At 40.3% G+C, this 23,265-nt stretch overlaps 1 protein-coding gene across 1 annotated transcript in view; it reads right to left on the reverse strand.

The window, feature by feature from the left end:
- LOC116048911 (matrix metalloproteinase-17-like) overlaps positions 1-23,265 on the reverse strand; it is a 78,521-nt gene that overhangs the window by 10,407 nt on the left and 44,849 nt on the right. Inside the window, exons 4-7 of the mRNA XM_031298220.2 lie at positions 19,196-19,482; positions 6,003-6,179; positions 4,905-5,007; positions 1,100-1,182 (exon numbers count right to left, since the gene is read on the reverse strand). Of these exons, the coding sequence (XP_031154080.1) occupies positions 1,100-1,182; positions 4,905-5,007; positions 6,003-6,179; positions 19,196-19,482 (650 nt within the window). The remainder of the gene's footprint in view (positions 1-1,099; positions 1,183-4,904; positions 5,008-6,002; positions 6,180-19,195; positions 19,483-23,265) is intronic.

Raw genomic sequence — 23,265 nt, forward strand, 5'->3', positions numbered from 1 at the left:
TGCAAAAGATGTTTTTTAAAACTTTATACAACAAAATAAAAAAATGCAGTCTCCGTCGTCGAATCACAAAAAAAATTAATTATCGTTCATTTATCCTTATCGAGGTAAAATGTGCAATTAATCGTGCAGCCCTAGGTTAACTGCTAATTCATTTATTATCAATCTTAATCAAAAGACATTAGTTCTTTCCTTTATTCTGCAGTTTGTCTATTGTGATCTTCACCTTCAGCAGAGTTTACCTGTGACATTTCAGAACAGCTTCAAGGCGGGCTGAAAATGAAGGTTCATAGAGTAAAAAACAGCATGCACACCACTTGCTTTGTCTCCTTCGGGTGCAGGGAATTATTCCACCGAAAAGCCATTTCCAAAGAAAAAAGAAAGGAAATTCCAGCACAAACTTGTCACCTCTGCCTTGGTTTATTTAGTCGGTTACCATCCAAATAAATCAATGCAGAGGTGACAAGTATGTGCGGGAATTTTCTTTCTTTTTTCTTTGGAAATGAAAATGAAGGTTCACCATTTTTTCAAAAAACATAATGTGGCGCATCAGACACTAACCAAACCATTAACCAAATGGCTAAGTCATGTCTCTCAAGGATTAGTCCGGGTTAAACATGTGTGGCAGGCCGTCCCATATGTTACAGGCTGACTAGAACTGCAAGCAAAATCTACAACTTGAACAATTGAAATATCAGAAAAAACAACATCCAAAAGGCAAAATGGTTAGAACAATCATATATTTTAAAAAGGTTAAAAAAGGTTTAAAAATGTTAGTTAAAGTTCAGCGTACTTTGCTAACACTTCTGCTGCTGAAGGTAAGTGAGTCTGTTTCTTGTTTCTGTTGTCAGTGGGAGGCTAGGGGTCATTCCTGCAAGGGGAAGCATGAAAGCCTGATGTAACTTTTGGACAGCGGTCTCTTGGCAGGGCTCAACTGGCTCAGTCGGGTGTCTGCATCTAACCCCACTCTCTCATCCTCTTTCCTTTTCTCTCTCCTTTTTTTTATTTGCTTTTATTTCCGCTCATTTAGCTATTTTGGTTTTATTTTTCCCACTCAGCTCTGTAGCTTTGCGTCTGTCTTTCTCCCTTTGTGACTCTGTACCTTTGAAAAAGAAGGCCTCCCCTCGTATCTGTGCCACTGCATCAAAGTGACTGGTGCATCTGTCTGGGGCATCTCGCGCCAGCCTGAGAGAGATGTTAGGAAAGTAGGAGGAGAGAAGATTGTGAAAAGAGGGGGGGAAAAAGAAACTCTTATGTAAAAACTTAGTTTAAAACTAAGTTTATTTGTCAAAAAAACATTAATACTTGTTATCTTTAAATTACATATGTGTTGATCCTTTTCAAGATCTTTCTATACATCTACATTTTTTTTTTTTTTACATATTTCTTTTCATCTGCTGCGACTGGGTGCCTGTGCATGAATCAGTAAAACCAGGCGAAACAAGAGAGGAGATACTATCACGCTGAGGTCCCTCGGTGCGTTTATCCTCAGGGTTTTTAAGTGATTTAAAGCACTGACGTGGCCGGCCTGCCAATGGTGAAGCCATTAGCACCACAGGGCTAAGAGTGGGCGCCAGCCAGGCCTTATATTACAAACAAAGGTCTCTATTCATAGCTCTATTAACACTACACCACTGCCCAGTGGTCAGCGTTGGTGCCCTTGTCAGGCCTAATTCAGCTTTTTCACACAGCATGACCTGATGGAGTCAGTGGGAAATGATTAATGAAGGCAGGGGAAGTCTGAAAGTCATGAGAAAAAGATGGTTAAATATCATACTACTGCCCATTTAGCTTAGACCTCCCTCTTACTACTGCCTGGATGTTTACTGTTGTTGGTGTGCATGCACACGTGTGTGTTCTCTGAAAGGAAATTTGAATTGCACCAACCTTCAGGATGAAGACAAGGATGAAGTGTTTTGTCTTTCATTGGACCTCTTGGGGCTACTTTAAAGTTAGTGGTTGGTGGTTTGGGTGGGTGTGTGGGTGTGTGTGTGTGTGTGTGTGTATGTGTGTGTGTGTATGTCCATTACAAATACATAAATGAACAAAATTAAGCCTAATTATCCTTGATAATCTGAAAAACTACAGGCTGATAGCAGCCCAATTTAGGGAATTACTTAATTAGACAGCCAGGCTCCCAAGCTCACTCCCAACCTCTTTGCTAATTTGCTTTGTTGGCACCTCATAACTTCATTTCAAGCACCAAAACACTCTTATGCAATAAATATTAAGTATTCCTGCATGGATTCATCACATTGTTTCGCAATGGAAGTGGGGGAAGTAAGAAAAGTAAAAGACAATCACAATAAATTATGCTGACGTAGAGGGAACCATCAGAAAAATAGAAATCTCTCCATAATAAGATCCAATAAAATGACCCTGCAATAAATACCACCTGTGTGAGGTCTATTAAGAGTGTAGCATTCTTATGGAAGTAGCTGAACATCTATCATTGCCCTGACTTTAATATAGCCAATTTTTGTATGGGTGTGTATGCATGCCTAGTTAAGGAATTTATATCAGCCTGAGGAAAACATTGTGAACATTAAAATGTTTATGCGATTTTTGCAGAGGTTTATGAGCATGTCCACATTTGCCAAGACAAGAAGTAGCCCTTGCCTGGATAAGATGTCTGAGTCGACTGTGGAGCAAGCGTCACTTTTGGCAATTGTACTGTGCCATCCCTTTTTTTTTTTTTTTTTTTGATACATTTTTTTATTATTTTTATATTTTTGAACATAGAGACAAACACAATTGAACAAGATCAAAAACCCTCTCCCTCCCCCCACGGTCTCGAGGAAAACAAAAACAAACAAATAAGCAAAAACAAAAAGAAATCACACCTTGCCTAGTCACTCTCCTCTAATTCTTGTGATTCTGAGGTCATTAGGACTGATAGCTGTGTCCCGTGTTTGAGGTACGTTGCAGGGTAGAGTATTTTAGCTTAGGTTGTTTATTATTCCAAATATATTGCTGAATTAAAGTATCAAGTTTCTTCCAGAAATTTATCGGTGGGGGTAAGGGGATCATTGTACTTAAGAAATTCACACGAGGAACTATGTTCATTTTAACAACAGCAATCCTGGAGCAAAGTGATGCCGGCAGCGCAGACCAATTGGCCAGATCCCTTTGAACACTACTTAATATAGTTTCATAGTTGTCCTGGACAACTCGCTGTAGGGATGCGTGTATGGTGATATCCAAATATGTAATTTTGTTTTGGGTTGGTATTGTAACACTGATGGTTGATGCATCAGTTCAATAAAAGAAGGTTAGATTTATTCCAGTTAATTTTATAGCCTGAGATTGAGCCAAATTCGTAGAAAATCTTAAGTATTTTTGGGATAGAGTCCTCAAGATCAGCAATGTACAACAAAATATCATCTGCAAATAATGATATTGAGCTGCTCCTGGATTTAACCTGGATATTATAGATTTTATTTTGCCTTATGGCTTGGGCTAATGGTTCAAGAGAGATTGCAAATAGCATGGGGGAAAGCGGGCATCCCTGTCGTAAGCGTGCCATCCCATTTTTATTGACACTCCTCTCTGCTGCACTACTCTGGCCATTACAGCCCAGGCAGTCATGTCGAATGGGATTCACCGAATGAGTTGGAAAACACCGCTTTCACGAAACAAAACTGCAGCTTTGATCGAGGTGCAAAAGTAGGATCCTAGAGATAGATACTGAGGGGTTATTGAAGTGGAATTTTTAATGATGCATAGCACTATACTCAGAGATGGGGACTCGAGTCTGAGACTCGGACTCAAGTCGCACAAACAGCTGACTTCAGACTTGACATGCGACTCGACCCAAAATACTTCAGACTTGAGTCGGATTCGAGCTTCGAGACTCGTCAATAACCTGTTTTCATGCAATTATTTATTTTTAAATCTAAATTTATTCATGTATTTCTATTTTCTTTTATTGGTGCATAAACGTTGGGGAAACGTATGACGAGCTGTATGTCCCCTGCCCTTTGCCATAATGTGCAACGTAACGCAAGCGCTATGCCTTACGTGCGCGCACTCACATATCAAAAATGCATTGAGGATGGTGACATCAAGTCCTACCGGAGTTGTGCCTTTTGTCATTAGTTTTGCTTTCAATAACTTCGTAAACAGTGGCAGTAAGCGAACAGCTACATGCAAGGTGTGTGGCACCAAGATAAATGATGCCGGATCAACAACGTCAATCTTCATCAGGCATCTCAAAACGCCCCCAGATAGGTCAGTCACTTGCTAATGTGAAAGAGACGTTACATTTAGCATATATCGTCACAGGTAACAAGCTAACCATCGCAAAGTGTTGTGCTAATGCTGGGAACAGGCAAATTGTATCTTTATAGTTGATGATGTGACAGACTTAGATTAATATTTCACCAGGTCCGAGGGCTAGAGGGATGTCCCCATAAAGTTATCCTACAACTGATTTTGATACTATACTGTATGGATGGTAGCTACAGGACATGTGGGACACAATGTGGCCAGTTAGCTCAGTTGGTAGAGCGGGCGCACATATGTAGAGGTTTATTCCTCGACGCAAAAGGTCCAGGGTTCGAGTCCGACCTGTGACAGTTTCCTGCATGTCTTCCTCCCTCTCTCTCTCCCCTTTCATATCTCAGCTTTCCTATCCATTAAAGGCGGAAATGCCCACAAATAATCTTAAAAAAAACAATACAGTGTTAGGGACAGATCAGATGGTCAGAGAATTGAGACTTGACTTGGACTCGTGGCAAAAGACTTGAGACTTGACTTGAACTTGCCCCTCAAAGACTTGAGACTAGACTTTGACTCGAGCTCAAAGACTTGACTCGTTTTGGACTTCCAAAAAATGACTTGTGAACATCTCTGACTATACTATGTTTTTTGTTGCATATGAAAGTATCTTTACATCTTCTACTCACAGGAGAGTGGATCTGTTTTCAGGAAGGTCCAGCAGGACAGGAGGTTCAGCCGTCTGGGAGGGGTTGCCTGGTCGGTTTGTGTGGGACACTGAGTCTCTAACACCTAGGAAGACGTTAAATGTCAACTCAAATGAATGAAACATGTAATAATATTTTTTTCTTGGTTATTTGCTCTACTCCTGCTCTTTTGCAAAGTTAATATTTTCCATAGTGGCACATACTATGTTTAATTCTCCTTTTTGTTTGCTTTCATTTCTTTGTTCACTGACATCACCTCACACATCTCCATGCTCATCATTCTCTTTCCTCACATATCTTTCCTATAGTGAATGGTGCAATAAGGTCTCATGCCATAACGAGGTCCATTAACTCCATCCATGTTTGCATTAAATCAATAGCCTTCCTCTACAGAGCTCATCAATTGCGGCTTCCTGCATGAGGAGGCCTCTGTATCTTCAGTCTGCTGAGCTTTCACCAACAAACGGCTGTTTGCACCTGCACCGGAAAATACATAATTACAGCCGAGGCTCTCGAGTCATGGTCAGTGAAATACAGGAAGATTCTGTGAAAGCAGTAGTGTATGTCTCCACAATGTTTACACACACACACACACACACACACACACACACACACACACACACACACACACACACTTTACAGCACTGATGACATCAAGAAGAGGCAGAAACATCTTTACGACTCAATGAACAGCTAATTTAGCCATTATGTAATGTAGCATGAATTTCATGCTCATAATAATATAATGGTGTGAACAATGATGGAAAAGTATATGTCCAGTAGATAATGACATAAGCTTACTGTAATGCAGAACATTGGAGAACTGTACTTCCAACTACTTTGGAAATACTTGGAAAGGCAGTGACATCGCTTTATAATTACGTGGCCACTTTGTTTAATTTCCCGACAGCATCTTCCCCTGTACCAATCAATTACTGGAATACCAATTTTCACGTGAGTGCACTTTTTGTAACACTCAAGGCAGATTTATTAATGGAATTTCTGATGGAAATGCAACTATTGTAATTGACCCCTTTAACTCTTTCACACACAGAAAGTTGATGACATGTTCCCTCGTACCATAGAGCTGCCAGACGCGGACCTTGTCTTCATAAGGTAGGTCATATTTCAGAGGGTCTCCTACAGGTCCCTGGTAGTACGGTCTCATGATGGACTCTATGGCTGAGGTGTGGACCAGACCGATGGCGTGACCAAACTCATGGACTGCAACTGCAAACAGATCCATCCCATGAGAGTCTGAAGGAGACAGGAGAGAAAAACGAGTTTACATTATGATGGTAAAACATTATCAAAAAAAGCAGAAATAACAATCAAGGGAAAGCAACATACTGTACAAACACAATGCAGAGGTCAAAGGGTAGGCTATAAACAGTGCTAGTGAAGCTGCAAGGAACTGTGGCAACTTTAAATTTATGTCACAGTAGTTTAAATCTAAACTTTCTTTTAAAATACAGAATAATTAGTGGGTGAAAATGGGTGGTAAATGCTCAATCTGACTTTTCTAACAATTCTCCATTGAACAGTATATATTATCTATAACCCTTTCATAATAAACCAACAACCTGAGAATTATCTAGAAACACCTGATCCCAACATGAGTTTAATGTGGACACTGTTCATTAACATGAGTTACTATTGTGACTATAGATACTATAGGTACAGTGGAATAGAGTAACAACTGTGGTCCTCCCACTAATTTAGAGACATAATATGGTGATAGTTTTTCTAAATGTGATAACCATTAGAATATTATGGCTTACAGCTATGTGTATGGAACAAGTTGTAGATTTAGGTTATGTGCGAATGGGTTCTGGTAAACTGCTTTAAATCCATGACCAATAGCATGGTTCAAACGGTCAAACGTGTTGAATGCATTGTTCAATATACCATGAGTTTGTGTATGAACAGGGCATGAAATATCTTTAGTAAATGGCTTTGGAAAGACCCAGTGGCCACATATGCCAATGTGACCAATTTAAATTGACCCAGTCAAACCCCTGTTCAGGTATTTTATCCCTTTTCAGCTCATCTGCTTGTGGTGCAAATTAAGAGGCATGACAGACAGCTCAGGAGGCTTTGAGTGCTGTTAGGCATGTGGTGTAGTGAGATAACTATGGTAAAACTGTCTGAGTCCCTCAGCTCACAATCAAAACCTGAGTGCGTAGAGACACCTGAGGCTGCAGGCTATTTAAACACTCTTCCCTCTATGTTCAGCAAGAAAACGAAAAGAAAAAGCCTCCCAAACTCTTTGTCTGACATTGCCAAACAAGACAAAACCTGGGGCTTGGAGATTTAGATTTGCAAAAATATGGAGAGCAAAAATATGGAGAGCCAAGCTAGCTTAGAGTTCCTTGGTGGCTAGGCTGAAGTCTGCATTCAGTTAACCTAAGGTTGGCCTCAGCTTGGGACATGCACTTGTGCTTAGTATACCCAACTGGGATATTCAGGAGGCAAATGCCAACTCTAATCTACACAAGCACATGGTGCAGAGAGGAAAGGTGGACAAAAGGCAGGAAAGAGAGAGAACAGGGGCTCAGAACAGACTATGAACCATGTCATCATATTCACAGTCCATAAGAGGCTAAAAGAAAGAATGTAATGCCTGTGGACAAAGTAGGAGTGGAGAAAATTGGGTGGATGAACCAGATTCATTTAGGAAGGCTAAGTGAGATAGAGAGACAGAGAGGAGTTTTGTGTGGCTCTACAGGCTATTGAATTATTTTATATTTAGGGGTTTAATCTTTGTTCTGCTGGATAAGCAGGTTTCTATCGACCTAAATGCTTTCATTGCATAATGATAAAGATGAGAATTACTTCATTTACTAGACCTCTAGACTTTTCCTGTCTTCCATTCATCCAGTCCTCAAAAACTACAGTAGAATCACAGAAGGCAATGGCTTTCAACTTAGCGGCCCTTTAAAAGAAGTATGTCTGGCTACTTCAAAAACAGCACACACCCCTGAGTGGATGCCCTGAAGTTTGCCTACAGGGCCAGCATGTGTGTGGAAGAATCAGTCACAGTGGCTCTGGAGTAACATTGACAGCCTGGGAACCGATATAAAGGTAAATATTTTAAAGTGCCCATATTATGAAAAAGAAAAATCACTTTTTCTGGGATTTGGGGTGTTATTTTGTGTCTCTGGTGCTTCCACACGCATACAAACTTGGAAAAAAAAACATCCATGCTGTTTTGAGTGAGATATGGGTTTCTGAATGTATCCTGCCTTCAGTCTCCAGGTGAGCTGTTGCTCATCCCTGTAAACAGGAAGTCGCTGTAGCATCACAAGCTGTAGCATAGCTAGAATTGCAGTTTTAGTGGGTGAACAATATATTAAACTTAAGTGCCAATCCTTTGTAAATGTAAGTTTTATTGTGCTTTATTTATGTATGAATACATGAACACATTTGTTTCATATTCATTAAGTTTTAGATTGAGTGGGAAATATTCAATTATGCCAACCTATCTGGGTCATATATTAGCAAGCTAACATTAGCTTTGTCAGTTGGTTCGTTTACCTGCTTAACAGTTACACCTAGCGCAACATTACACAACACAAGTCTGTTAAAAGACAATGTAAAGGCTTTAAGTTCCTAGAAAGTACAATATTCTTTTAGGACCACTAAAACGCAATCAACAAGAAGGCTCATCCAATGGGATGATGATTCATGCAACAGCTGAGGACATACAGCTGGTCAATGACAGTGGTGTGGCCAACAGCCAACATCCAGTCCACCATTATGCAAAACATTGCTCCCACGGGATGAGACCAGACCAGACAAATAATTGAGTAACCAGAGATCATTGCTAACAACTTCCTCACTCTCCAAAATATCTGCTACTTGGAACAATTGGAGCCAAAACAGCGAGGCACGAGAACAGCTTCTTCCCCTGAGCAGTGCTCCTCACCAATACATCTGCTTTCCCTCGAACTGGTAAACAGAATGGACAACAGCACCGTAATATACAAAAGCAGCTGCTGTCTTTGTGGGTAAAAAAACAAACAATCAGTGACTTTACAAATACCTAAAGTTGCATTTTACACTACATTTTGGTTGGGAATCATTTTTTACTTGGTGTGCTCAAGGTTTCTTTCATTTTTTTGAACAAAGAATGTTTTCTTGGGGAGTTTTCCTTACAAACAATGGAGGGCCAGAGTTGGTGGTGCTGCTTTTTACTGTATATCTCCTTAACACAATATATAGAGTATAAAGGTTTAAGTTATTGCTAGTTGTACTGTTGTTTATTGTTATCATAACTATGTTTGTAAAATGAACTCTACTATGGGCAGAATTTGAAACCTATCAAGGCTTTCACCGGCAATACCATCTTGCCACTCAGTCCTGGCTTAGCGTACTTATCAGTATACAAGAAAGTTAATAAGAAATTGGCAGAAAGCAAACTGAATAATGGGCCTGGAACAAACTTGTGTAGCACATAATCAGTTTATGTTGTGGTTGTGTCATACTTCTTCAGCTCTGTCAAAATCGAGTCGACGATGACCTACTGAGCTACATGTTCAACATGTAGGGGGATTTTTTCCCCCCCTCTTTGTTACTGGGTTCAACAGCTCTCAAAAGCATATGGTATAAAGGCAAATGTTTCTACATGTTGTACATATCTCACAACACTTGAATGATAAAATCATTGTTTTATACAGCCTGTGAACAGACATTGTTGTGCAATGAACACAGTGCTCCATTTATTGTGATGCGGTATGATGTAACTACTCAGGCCTCTGGTACATGGCTAAACCTTAACAAGAAGCAGCTAGCTCAAAGGATAGCCTTCACATTTGACAGGTGTAATGCTGTGGCCTATGAGTACAGCACCTTGGCTTGTTTATTTATCTTAGTGGTAAAAATGCACATTGGTTTTGCAATTGTGAGTGCAATGAGTGTCATTCATCATACCTGTGTCACGTTTTTTTTCATTTCAGAACATGAATGCAATTCAATATTCCGAGTAGTTCTCAACAGTTAAAAACTCAGTTACTTTAATTAAAAGTAATGGCACAAAACAATCAGCTGTATTGTGGTTTAAACACAAATGTTCCAGGCCACAAGAGTAAAATCCCTTCCTGATATCTCCTGCATTCTCAGTGTGCCCTAACAGAGCTCTGTGTTTACATGTTTATCCACTGGAGGTACATGAACACAGCTCAGTCTTATATTGTGCAAACTCACTGATACTGCAAGTCTGTCCACTGTCACTCTTGTTAAATTTGAACAACTGTGCCATATGTATGTGTGTATATATATATATATATATATATATGTATGTACCCTTTACAGAAGATGAGAGAACTAGACTGATCAGTTCATGTCATATTTACTTCATTTTGGAGGAAAAGCAATCCAAAAATAAGTAAGTTGCAATTTGTTTATTGTCTCTGGATTCTGATCCTGTTGCTATTTTCTGTGTTGGTACTGTTTTGTGGTATTATTTGCAGTTTTTTCCTGTTTTCTATTTTGTATTGTACATGAATAATTTGTTATTGTCTGCTCTCTTACAGCCAGCATCAGTCTGCAAATGTGGCAAAGGCAAGATGTGACGTTACATAAATGATGGGTTTAAAGACAAAGACAAAACTTTAAATTACACTTTCAGTGATGCTTAATATTAGTAACATGTAACAACATGATGTAGCCTAAATAGTCTTAATTATACCATTCTCCCCATATATCAGTGACTCTGCCATGTTCCTTGTTCTTTTAGAGGCTGTAACTGCACTTTCCTACATAACTCTCCCTATTCACCTCTACCACAGGGGCAGAGAAAGACAGTTTTTCTTTTTCTAACCTGTCTATGGTCACCTTTATTGTTCCTTACAGATTTCACACTATAACTTTCAAATGTTACAATTACATACTTGAGAAGAAACCAGAAATCCTGCACATCGTTGGTCACTCGCACACTTATTTTGTAACCAAGTTTTGGTAGGTAGACATTTATGATGTAAGATTTAAAATTCAAAGTGAATACTGTCTAATGCACACTTGGGGGAAAAGTGACTGGGGTCACCCTAATATATGTTTGTATGTCATATTATCTGATAAGAAGTTTATATGAATGATAATATAGTAGCATTAAACTATCCAATTTGTTTATTTTTGTTTATTCTCTCTCACAGAGGAGCACATCCAGAAAGAGACATAAACAGTACACACAAGGATGCATGCAATCCACAGTAGTGCACACAGAAAAAAAAGGAATGTCATGAAAAATTCACCTGCCTAATGACGCTTTTGTTTTAGTCAGGGTAATCAGTTTGCAAAAGCAGATTGCTGGCAGAGCGCTAAGTAATAGAAGCAATCTGTTGTCTGTCAAAGCACAAATCTGTCATAGAGAGATTCCACCCTCTCGCGACTCCTAATGGACGTCGGAACTATCAATCACACAGTGGGGGTGAACTGGTCCGCTAAATGTGGTGCTTAATATTCCACTATTCAGCATCATCATACACATTAGGAGATGGCCTTGGCGTACCCAGATTTAGGGTCCCGCTGAGAACAATGCACCAGGACATGGGGGAAGGGAATTAGCAAAGGCAATTACTCAGCTACGGATTTGTGTGATAAGGTTCATTTTTTTTAAAGACGATAACATAGCTCTACAATCTGCTGAAGCACTAACATTCACTTTTTACCCTCTGGGCTGACCTAACAAGTTTACATCTTCTCAAGGGATTAGCATGCTTTTGAAAAAAATTGCTAAGAACAACAATTTATGAATCTGATAGCTTTGTGGGAGCAGAGCTGAGAGCAGGACTTAATGTCTGCTGTACTTGCAGGCAGAACGACATGTAGAAGCAGTGATACTGACATCAGCTATGCCTTAGAGACAAGTTGATGATGCTGGGGGAGAATGTTGTGAGATAGCAGCAAGGTAAGGCTGGCAGAGTGTGACTTATAGAAATTAAGAGTTGTTCAATTAACTTTTTCCTCTATGCCTCAGTTCGCCAGTCTGGCAGCCTCAGATTGGGAAAGAAGGCAAACTCAACGGCTTAACAAAGCATTATAATCAAGAGGTGAGATGAACACTCCAACACCACAGAGGACGATTCTACCAGTCTGTGGCTATCTCTGGGGAGCTGATTAAAGAAAGTTGAGAAGTTTTTTTGTCTTCAGAAGATTTAACGGTTCAAAAATAGCAGTCTGTGCTTCTTTTACAGATGAAAAAGTTTGATGCACTGGATGTGAATTCCACCCTGAGAAAGAATTTGTATTTATTACATACATAAGTACAATGTAGTGAAACTCAATCTCTGCATTTAACCTGCATCCTTAGAAGTAGTGGGCAGCCACATAGCACCCGGGGAGTAACTTGGGATTCAGTGTCTTGCTCAAGAAAACTTTGACACGCGGACAGAAGGATCCGGGGATCGACCTGCCAACCAGATTCAGAGAATCTACCCATATTTTCTCTTACATCCAAGGCCACTCTACTGTACAAGCACAATGGTATCATCATTCTTTAATCTCCCTGAATAATTTATGGCTGGCAAAATCAACCTTATCTTTAAAATTAGCACTTAAGACCGTATTTTCTAGACATAATTATGCTTGAGCTCTCTACAGCAAGGATTAGCAAAGCCAAATCATCAACTATCAGCCTATGGGAAAGCACAGCAGTGCAAATATCAGACTTAATGACCTCAACCCCACAAGAATTAGAGGAGAGTGATTAGGCAAGGTGTGGTTTCTGTTTGTTTGTTTGTTTTGTTTTCCTCGAGACCGCAGAGGGTGGGGGGTGGGAGAGGGTTTTTGTTCTTGTTCAATTTGTGTTTCTCTGTTCTGTGCACCATCTGATATTACCTGTCACACATTGTGGAATTTGTTTTGTATGCCTGAAGGTGCTAATAAAAAGTTGATCACAAAAAAAAAAGATAAAATACAATTTTCTTTTTTTAAATTAGCACTTTAAGGTAATTTGGTCAATTAAGGTCAATAACTTTGTTGTTCATACAGATTTTAGTTTTTTTTTAAAGCAATTTTACTGGCTTATTCAGTAATCTTCACTGCAGCTTAGTGTTATAACCTGTGAATAACTATTTTGGAAAGCACTGTGGAGGCAGACTGTTACAGCACAGTGAGAAATAAATGACAGTCGTAGCCCAGGTCATATCTCTGACTGCTCCCTCCTTCACTGCCCTGCTCCCATTAACCAAACTTACATGTATGCAGCTGTCCCTGCTCCCGCATCGCCCCATACACACATTCAAGCACACACTGAGGCTACACTACAGCATCCTCTGCTTGTCCTGCCACTGCTGCGGCCTGGTGGGAGGTCTAATTGGAGCAGATTGAGCTGCTGTCCGGTAACATATGGCTCACAGCCCTGACAGCGCAAAAAACAAAAGAGGAAGACCCACACAGTTCCTGGCCCCATCACAGACTCACCAGCTGGGACACACTGACACACACATGGACACACACACAGACACACACACACACACACACACACACACACACACACACACACACACACACACACACACACACACACACACACACATACACATACACTCTCTCACGGTTTGATCTAAAACATGAGGTCAAAACACACCATGGGGCTCTGGGTCTTTCTATAGACCATTCTTTTGGACAACATTTAAACAGAATGAAACCATGTTAACCTGGCATGAAGTTACTCTATGAAACAAAATGTTAAACCAGTTTCACAATCCAGATCTGTGATATTTGAGATTGAGCTTTTAAATTCAAAGTTGTGTTCTGCTACCACATTCTTACTAATGAAGGGAAACAAAAGTTATTCCATCAACATCAAGGTTGTCTGACCCCAATTCCCCTGGTTAAATCCACAATTCTTTTTGGCTAACATCTAGCTGAGAGATGCGATTTATTTCAACACTTAAAATTTTGTTCGGAAGAAAGATAATGCTTAATCAAATTCATCCTTCAGATCTGTGATATCAGACAAGCGACTGAACTTTTGGTCTCACAAAATATCAGCCCTTTTTTTTGCAGAGTTGACTTTTTCTCCTGTTTATTGTCTGTGACAAGCGAATAACTGTATGCACACTTAACAACAAAGTAAATAGGTTGAAAAGATCAGAGCTACTGATATGATAAGAATCGTGAACAAAATGCAACTGAGCATCACAGCAGCACTATAGCAACCAATCACCACACAGACAACTTACAACAAATATGTTATGACATCCAAATACAATTGCAGGATTTCCTGGAATTCACCCATGGGAATGTAGCCTGGTCCTACCAGACTCTCGTACATTTCATTTGTACAGAGAGTCTGGCCACTCTCCATTAACAAGTGTTAACTTCCTTGAAGAAGGTACTCTGTTGACGTTTAAAACTATTGGATCTGCCCAGAGCCACTCTGGATCTGCCATAACCAATCGCTAACGTTTGGTCGTGACGTATGTCATGCGCATGTGCAACAAGAGGGGGGACCGTCAAGGCTATTAGCATTAGCACCGCTAGTGTTAGCCTTAGCCAACTACTTCACCACTAACGGAGCAAGCTGGAAAATCAAACTGTTTCCGAACACTGTGGGGAGGAGGGCCACAACATCATGGCCACCAACACAACTCAGCAAAGATTGTTCTTGCTCGGGCTTTAACTTCTGGATATTCGGCAGCGTTGCTGCCACAACGGACCGAATGGCTTCGCTCGCATCTTTCTAGTGCACGTCCTCAACGTCATCGTTCTCAGCCACTCCCTCTGTTCGCTGATTGGACCGGTTAATATTTGACCGGAAGTAAGTAGGAGGGCGGAGCCAGGCTTTCTCAGAATGCAGCAATCTCAAATTAAGTACTGGTGTACTGGTACAATTGTAACTGAGCTTTGTTTCTTACAGTGTATTGCACAAGATAATGCACACATAACCCTGAAAATCAGTGTACAGGCCTACTCATTCCTAAGTCAATGCGTCTGTGTGGCAAAGTCACTCATATTGTGCAGCTGCTTCGTAAGATACTGCCTGCTTACAGATGTCTCTCTGTTTTGCTTCTAGCCAGGTATTCATGTCAGTTTTTTTCTTTCATCCAGGAATTATTCTATTTGGGATGTCTGAGGGTGAGGTGAGAAAGAGGTAGAAATATGAATAAGCTGCCAAGTCGTGCAATTCTGTTTCTACTGAAGGGGAAAAAGGCTTCATTTGGAAACAGAGAAGGAGTAATGGCAAACCCTGTGTATCACAAACTTTTGGCACCCCTTCATGTCTTGGCTTCGGGGACTTTTCAGCAGACGGTGGTACACACAGCATGGCGGTAACAATTACAATTACTGCTTAGGTACTGTTTGCAATTGTATAGAAACAAAGGCAAAGTACCAACATCAATTACTCACAAACAGCAGAAATAATTAGAAAATTCCATCAATTTATTCATTTTTTAAAATTCCTCTGCCATGGAGTTGACATACTTTATACAAAAAAAAGAAAACACCTACGCCGTGAAAGTCCAGGTTGTCTTACCCAAAATTAAGTGGTCAAATTCCCTCACACCAACCACAAAACCACAATGTTTTCAGCTTGATGATATGTCAAACAGACACTGTGGATGGATGTATATTTATTTAGCCTTAGCACCTTTCAACAAGATTTGTAACTATTTGAAACCATGGGAAAATTACACCCAATGCGCAGGTAAGATTTGAACTTCTTTATATTTTGTGTGTGTGTCATCTTTGTACATACTGAACCTTGCAATGCATCCTTTTAACTGCAGCTGGATTCCACTGACAGGTGATAATAAAACATTTTTAGCACATTTTTTTTTTATAAGGATACAATCTATTTGAGATAACATTATCAAAACGTGTTCTTGCTTACTCACGTGTTAATTGATCATAATCTATAATCTTTGTGACTTTGCCATGTTGGGATATTGAAACCTTTGTTGCAGTGTAATTAAAATAAAACAGTTATTACGTCAAACAGGTTTAGACTTGTTTTGACCTAGTAATCCAACGACTTGAATTGGGATTGTTGTGTCATACTTATATGAACTTTCATGCTTCACTTGTTTTTTCTTAGTTTGGAAACTTGTGAGAGAGGTTTTCGCCAAATATTTCTCACGTCATCTCTACCTCTCTTCTTATCACATTTCCCTCTCCCCCTCGCTGCCCATCCATCTTTCAGAAAGAAGGGATGAATGGAGGTACTGAGCAGAGGAGAGAGGAAGGGCATTTTAAGTTCAGTCATCCAGATGAAAGGAAGACTAAAGAAAGCGAGTCAGAGAAAAGGAGAGTTAATGATTTATGCTGTCATTCGTGTGACCGCGCAGAGACAGCCTCTGCCTGACGATGCATTCAGTGCGACTAGATCACTCCATCCGCTCATTTCATCCGGATGAGAGGACTTATAATGCTCCCCTGCCCTTTCCTGCTTGCCACCTCCCTCCCCCTCCTTTAAAAAAAGTTGCAAAGGACAGTGGGGAGAAATGAGGATGATGATGATGAGTGACAAGACTGCCATGGTTTAGAGAGCGTGACAATGTGGTCACATTTTTAAAAAATGGTCCTGCTGTGCCACCAATAATTTAATTTGCACCAGAGTGAAGTTTCAGAGAAAATTCACAATTATTCATAAGATAACAAGGACACAGAGAGTGCAAAGAGGAGGTGGGTGAATGATGATGTCTGCAGAGAGGACAGATATTGTATTGTGAGCGAGTGAACGTGTGAAAGACTGAATGGATGGAGGTTATTTTATACAGCCAAAACACCAAAGCACTGGGTAGTGTTTTCCTGGGCTGTCAAAGAACAACGGATATTTCTAATATTAGCTGGTCTGTTTTTGATTGGCAGAGCTGATTGAATTCCATTTAGAGCCGCTGTCATTCTGTCCTCATTTCAAACTCGCAGATCTCCCTCAGCGGGTAATCAAGCTCTTTCAAAACTGTTTGATGAAAGTAATTTGGTCAGATGATTCTGGATAACACTGCATAAAGCAATCAATTAGCCCACAAAGCTCAAAGCAAAAACACACTGAATGAATATGTTTCACTGGAATTGGCCAGTGTCAACAGCCTGTGTCGATGACAGTAATAACAGACTTAATGACACAATACAACCTGTACTGGCTCAGGTTAATAAGCCATCTTGATATTGACTTAAGCATCGGTTCACCAAAATCAAAACATCAAAAAACTAAAACATGATATCGAGCCATGCAAATAATTTAGATTTAGTTTTACTGAAACTTCTGCCTTGACCTCACTACAATAGGATAATAGTCTAGAATCTTTCAATCCTTTTTTCAATCAATCATTTCAATTGTCACTGAAATGCTAAATACATATAATATGCTATAACAAGCTTTGAGAGCCCATGAAGTCTATACATTTCTTGTTATGTCAGAGCAACAGTCCAAAACCAAACATATTTACTTTAACAACAAAATGTCTCAGAGAAAAGCAGCAAATCCTCACATTTGAGAAACTGGAATGCAATGCAATGTTGGGCATTTTTGGTTCAAGAGCTTAAGCAATTTATCAGTTATTATATGCTGATTATTAATTTTCTGTCCATGAACTAATTAGGCAGCATTACTAAAGAGAAACCTTTGAAAACCAATGTCGTGTCATCATGGATTCATACTGCTCTTCACTGCTTTCCTTGGCAAGACACGCCCTGTGTAGCATTGAAGCGCTAGGATTGGCAGGCGTCCATGCTCGCATGCTCAAGTCCTATCCCTTGACCAATGGGGCTATCCTGACCCTAGTCTTGCTTTGCCAGACCTTCCTCCACAGCGCTGCTAAGGAAGGTCTGGCTAGTCCACACAGCATTCCGGGAATGGAGAAAAACATGCTTTGGTTTATTGGCATTTATTTAAACCAATCACAATCGTCATGGCCGGCACTAAGCGCCCGACAAAGCTACGGTTCTGCTGCAAAATAGCCTCAGGAAGGAACTTGTTTTGGTGGAACATGTGCACGTTCAAAAGTTGTTTTAGTCGTGCAACAGAAAACTCAGATTGGACAGATAGTCTAGCTAGCTGTCTGGATTTACCCTGCAGAGATCTGAGGTGCAGAACCATAGTCCTCATAAATTGACCAAAGTTTAATATTCCAAAACAAAGAAAGCATAAGGTAACGGATATCCGGGCGAAAAGAGCGTGATCTGGCGGAATTTCCAGCAGCACCAGAGCAATCCCGGAAGTGCAACTTCGTGGATATAGACTATCCTGACCCTAACCACTCGAGGTCCATGCCTAACCTCAACAATCTGCCTAACCACTCAGCTGCTATACAGGGCGGGTTTTGCCAAGAAAAGTAGTGGGATTCATATGAAGTGTCCCGGTCACGCAGGGTAGTGCAAAGATCGCTCTGCCAACAATCTTCATTATTTTGTAGACATTTTAGGATGTCGGCATGCACACAGACATTGCAATGAGTTGATTGGCGAAGAAGTAGAAAGCAATTGAGAACTGTACTACAGTATCATCTACAACAGTGATTCCCAACCAGGGGTACCCCAGGGGGTCTTCTGCAGTTGCCAGTGGCATACATACGCAATGTTTTGACCCTGCTGGGTCTTCCTCAGAAATGTTGCAGCACAATAAACGTATGGGAGTGTTAGCATAGTACGGGCATTTCATTCTTTTCAGTTGTATCCAGCACCTTTTTGCCCTGCACCTCACCAGTGGGGATGTGCACCCTACCACTACTGCTCTACCAAATTAGGGTTAACCGTTAAACTGTTAAAAGACAGTAAGATTTTTGACCAATTAATATCAGTTAAAAACAATATTATAAAAACAAAAATAAAAAGTTATTAGAAAACTTTTTTTGCATGATAAAAGACACAGCGAAGAGCTACGTGACACATGCAACTATATCAATGAGGACTTGAGGGTTAAATTGGTTGTCCTATACACAGAGTATGCCAGGCAGACACACAGCTGACAACCTCGCAGGTGAATTTGGTGGAGACAGGCTCAGACATAAACGCCACAGACCGCTGTGGACTTGTGTCCATTGTGCAAGCAGTTCCAGGAAAAGTGGCTGCTTTTGTCGATGGAACATCGTGGCTGCATGATCGGTACAAGTCCGCAGCTGTCCACAGAACGCTAAAAGTATGTCCGAGCCAGGATGGGTGAACAGGGACTCCATTGTCTTTTAACAATTAACGATCTGTTAACGAGGCTCGGCTATCGGTCAGAAAAAAGCCTCTAAAGTAGCATCCCTACACCAAAAATATGTTACACATTTGTACTAAAACATAGACACTGTGGTTTAATGTAGCAGACTGCAACAGTTCCTCACCTGGAGACCTGAAGGTCCAGGCCTCATCATCATCAAAGTGTGTATCCCCAGCTGTGAACCTCTCTCCGGGGAAAAATGCGTGCGCCACGGTGCCCCCTGGCCCATCAAAGGGATATCCATCATTGTGGTCGGCCTTAGTGAAGTCGATTTGAATGTCTGCATCACTGCCGGCCACCTCGTGGAAGTTTAGTGGTGCGATGTCACTCCAGACCTTAAGGGCGTAGTACATCAGGGCTCGAACAGTGTCCCTGCCCAGTAAGGCCGATTCCTTAGGGAAGGTCCTCACTCTGAGAGAGGACAGAGAAAGGAGGGAATATGTTACATACAAGTAGAAGAGGAAAAAGAGGGGGTGAAGAGGGGAAGAAGGACAGAGGGGAATTGAAAGCTAATGAAGAATGTGGACAGGAGACAAGTTAAAGTGGAGACAAGAGAGGAGAGTTGGGTGAGTGAGAGGAGAAAATAATGATCAAGAAACAAGAAGAAAAGGAAAATTAAAGGAAGATAGGGTAAGAGAGGTCAAATCTATGGGAGGAGACAAGATGAGGAGTATGTCAAGTGTAAGAGTGACACATCACAGATGAACATGAAGACGGGGAAAGGATGAAAAAGGTAAGTGTGGGAAAGACGGCGCTGAGCACCGGAGACCGAATGAAGCATAAAAAGAAAGCAGGATAGGTACTGGCAAGAGAAGAGCAGAGTGGAGAGATAGCTTGAAATTATATAAAAGCACTAAAGCATAAAAGGTCAACTACACAATGTTTACCACTGAGACAGACCTGCACCCAAACAAAAATGTCTGTTTGCATATCTTATTTGATTCCATCGTTTTTTTGTATTTCATGGTTAGGTGCTCACACATACTGGTAATAAATTGAGAATACAATGTGCATCTGAAGAGATTATGGCATCAGCCTTCAGGAACAACTTGTCAGTTTTTCCTTTTCCTTCCTTCTTTCTTTAAATTATCTTCCTTCCTCTCATCACACTTAACATCTCTCAAGCTATTTCTTTCTGTCAGCGACAGTAGAAACCGGAAAAAGTATTAAGTAACAGAAAACCACTTAGACGTCAAGCTAGGTATGTCTTCCCTGTTGTCTTCTGAAACTCAACTCCTCCATTCTCTCGTTGTCTCTCTCATTCCCTTACTTTTCTCTCCACTCTCCAGTCTTTGCCACTTCCTACTTTTCTGTTTCTACACAGTGCACTCGCCTTCTTTCTCCCCACAAAAGCACTTTGTGTAAATACACAAAGAGATTCAGCCGTTGCAGGCTACTCTAGGACATTTAATCAAGGCTCCTGAGCCAACTAGCTAGAAATTGGTTAAAAATGAACAAAGTGGTGTGTTGATGGATATTCCTTTATTAATTCAAAAAGCAAAAGCTAACAAGACAGTGTCCCAACATTTAAACTTGTTCATCTGTGATTGCTGCGATACAAAAAAAAAAACACTGAAGGTACTTTATAGTACAGAAAATCATCCAATTACTTTCTTCCATCAACATCCTTTTCAATGTTTACACTAACACAGGTTTTCAAGGTTATTCTGGTAGCACATCACGCGCAGATGTGCTCCAGGTCTTAGACAGCTGGATTTTATTGACAATTTTGACCTCTTTTTCAAGTGTCGTGTCTTGCATCAAATGAGGCAAACATGTACCTTAGTCAAAAAAGGAGCAAAAACATGGATATTGATTCACATATCGATTGTCATAGACAGCCCCGAGGACTAGTTTAATACTAAAGGGCGAGATGTCCCACATATACCGACATAATTCTACATGTACAAACAGAAGTTCTTCCTCTCAGAGTCTGAAAGGAGAACATACTGGTGAATGGGAGTAATTTTCGGTGAGAAAAGAGGACTGTAAACTATGTAGGGAGAGTTGAAGGAGAGTTCAGATGAGCAGTGACTTTTCAGAATCTGTGGATAAACCGGCTTATAAATTAATTGTCTGTTATTCATGGGATACCGCACTAGTTTTCTATTTGGCTGGTGTTTTAATCCATTCTTTAAAAAATGAATTGCGGAGCACAGTTAAAGATGAATGAATCTTATTCATTAAGGAAAAAATACCAAAAAAGAGTGCTCTGATGCTAGCAAGGCTATTAAGAATCAGTGAATGTTTTTTCGATGGGGGCATAATGGAAAAGGTTTGAGAGACTGAGCCTTAAAGTTATAACCATTACGATTTTCATTAAGTCGAGGGATTCACAGGAAACAATGCATGTCCTAAAATTGCATGAAGTAAGGTAACCAATTCCTGCTGTTGTATGGAAACTACTCACTGTGCAGCATGAAATCAGATCAGCGGTTGCTTATGGCATGATGGAAAAAGGCCGAATAATGACTGACTTCTTTATTTAAACAATGTGAGTTTGTTTCGCTGCACATATACAGCCCGTGTTCTTCTGTTGTACTTCTGACAAAGTAGCTGTTTAAGGATTTGATTTTACTATAGGCTGACATCTTAGGGATTTTAACTTTAAACTCAAAATCACAGTGTAATAGCTTGCCAACATCTCCCCTTCATGGTGCCTATGCAAATTCCACTCCACAACAATAATACAACAAAAAACTCATTATGTTTGATCAGTTTAGACAAGCGCTATAGGACATGTCAAACTCAAGACTCTGTGTCAATCATGATAAACATTTGGGTCACAAATAGATTCAGAAGTTCTGTCACTACAAACAATCGTGTTAATAAAAAGCCCTTTGTCATTCCTTTTCCTTCTTTTATTAAAGCTGGCATTTTGAAAGCCACGTTCCTGTCAAACAAATCACTTGTTTGACACTTGTTTCAATTCATACACAAATCTTTTATGATTAGGGACTTTTTCTGAGGTCTGGTGACTCATACCTCTGACTGAAGCCTCTCCCCCACAGTTTTCTCTTGCTCTTTCGCCAGCCTAGCTTCTCTGGTCATGGTGTAGGTACACCAGCGGTTCAAAATGATGCTTTCAAAGGTTCATTTATCTTTCTTGGTTCTGTATCTTTCCTGATTAATGCTGAGCTCTTTTATCTGGCATGGTTAAAAAAATGTATGCAATATAACCAATAACATACTGGGCTGCTTATTATTAACATTATTGTCTACTGGGCATTTCCCAGTATGATTCAGGCTCATTTAATCGATTAACGACTGTGTATGAAGACCACAAAGTCTGAAGTGCGCTCAGCTTAGTGAAATAGGAAGACAGAAGGATTGTTTGTCCAGTACTCTGATCACTGGGACTGGCTCTGCAAACGTGCCCACCCTGACAGCTCATCACAGAGGTTTGAAAGTAAATGATTACACTCCAAAAACAACTCACTTACGTATAAGCTGTAATTCAAGTGAACAAGTTGAGGCTGAATGGCTGTGTGTTTGTCAATGTGTGTATTTCTGTGCGTGCTTCCAAACGTGTGTGGATCGGATCAACCTTGGTTACCTTTAAACAATTTAAGATCATATGGTTAATCCTTTTATTAATTTCACCAGGTGGTACCAACTATATTATTTCAGATGAGAAGAACAAAATTTGAGAAGGAACTGCCTGATGTAGGTAAGAAGAAGATAATGAGGAGAGAGAAGGAAAGAGAGGCCGATAATGTATTATAAGAGAGAGTGAGAAAAAGAGGGAGTGAAAAGCAGACATACAGTTGCTCTCCTATGGCAGAAATATTTCTGACAACTCCCCATGGCTTCATCTCCCACAATCCTAACTTTAGTCAGAATCAGAATGACGAGTTCCTAAGTTTCAGCATTTCTCCAGGCTACTACACTCAGAGGGATCAGTGATCACACAGACACATTTCCATCTCTGACAGAGTATGTGATGTCTCCTTTTCCTTACTCGCAAAAAATGTACCTCATTACAAAAGCTCTTTAAAAATGGCTTATGTTACAGACTTGTAAGGCAGTACAGGATGTGAGTATGAGAGAGAGAACGAGAGAGATTGCATTTAAATTCAGTGTTTAAAAAAATGAAACTTAGTGAGAGCTCTTTCCTCCATAGTTATATCCACTTAGGGACTGTTTTTTTATTTGAGGGGCTACCGGAGGAGTTTTGGTATCTTTAGTCAAAAT

The sequence above is a fragment of the Sander lucioperca genome, chromosome 1 (genome assembly GCF_008315115.2).
Source record: "Sander lucioperca isolate FBNREF2018 chromosome 1, SLUC_FBN_1.2, whole genome shotgun sequence".
NCBI classification, from domain to species: domain Eukaryota; kingdom Metazoa; phylum Chordata; class Actinopteri; order Perciformes; family Percidae; genus Sander; species Sander lucioperca.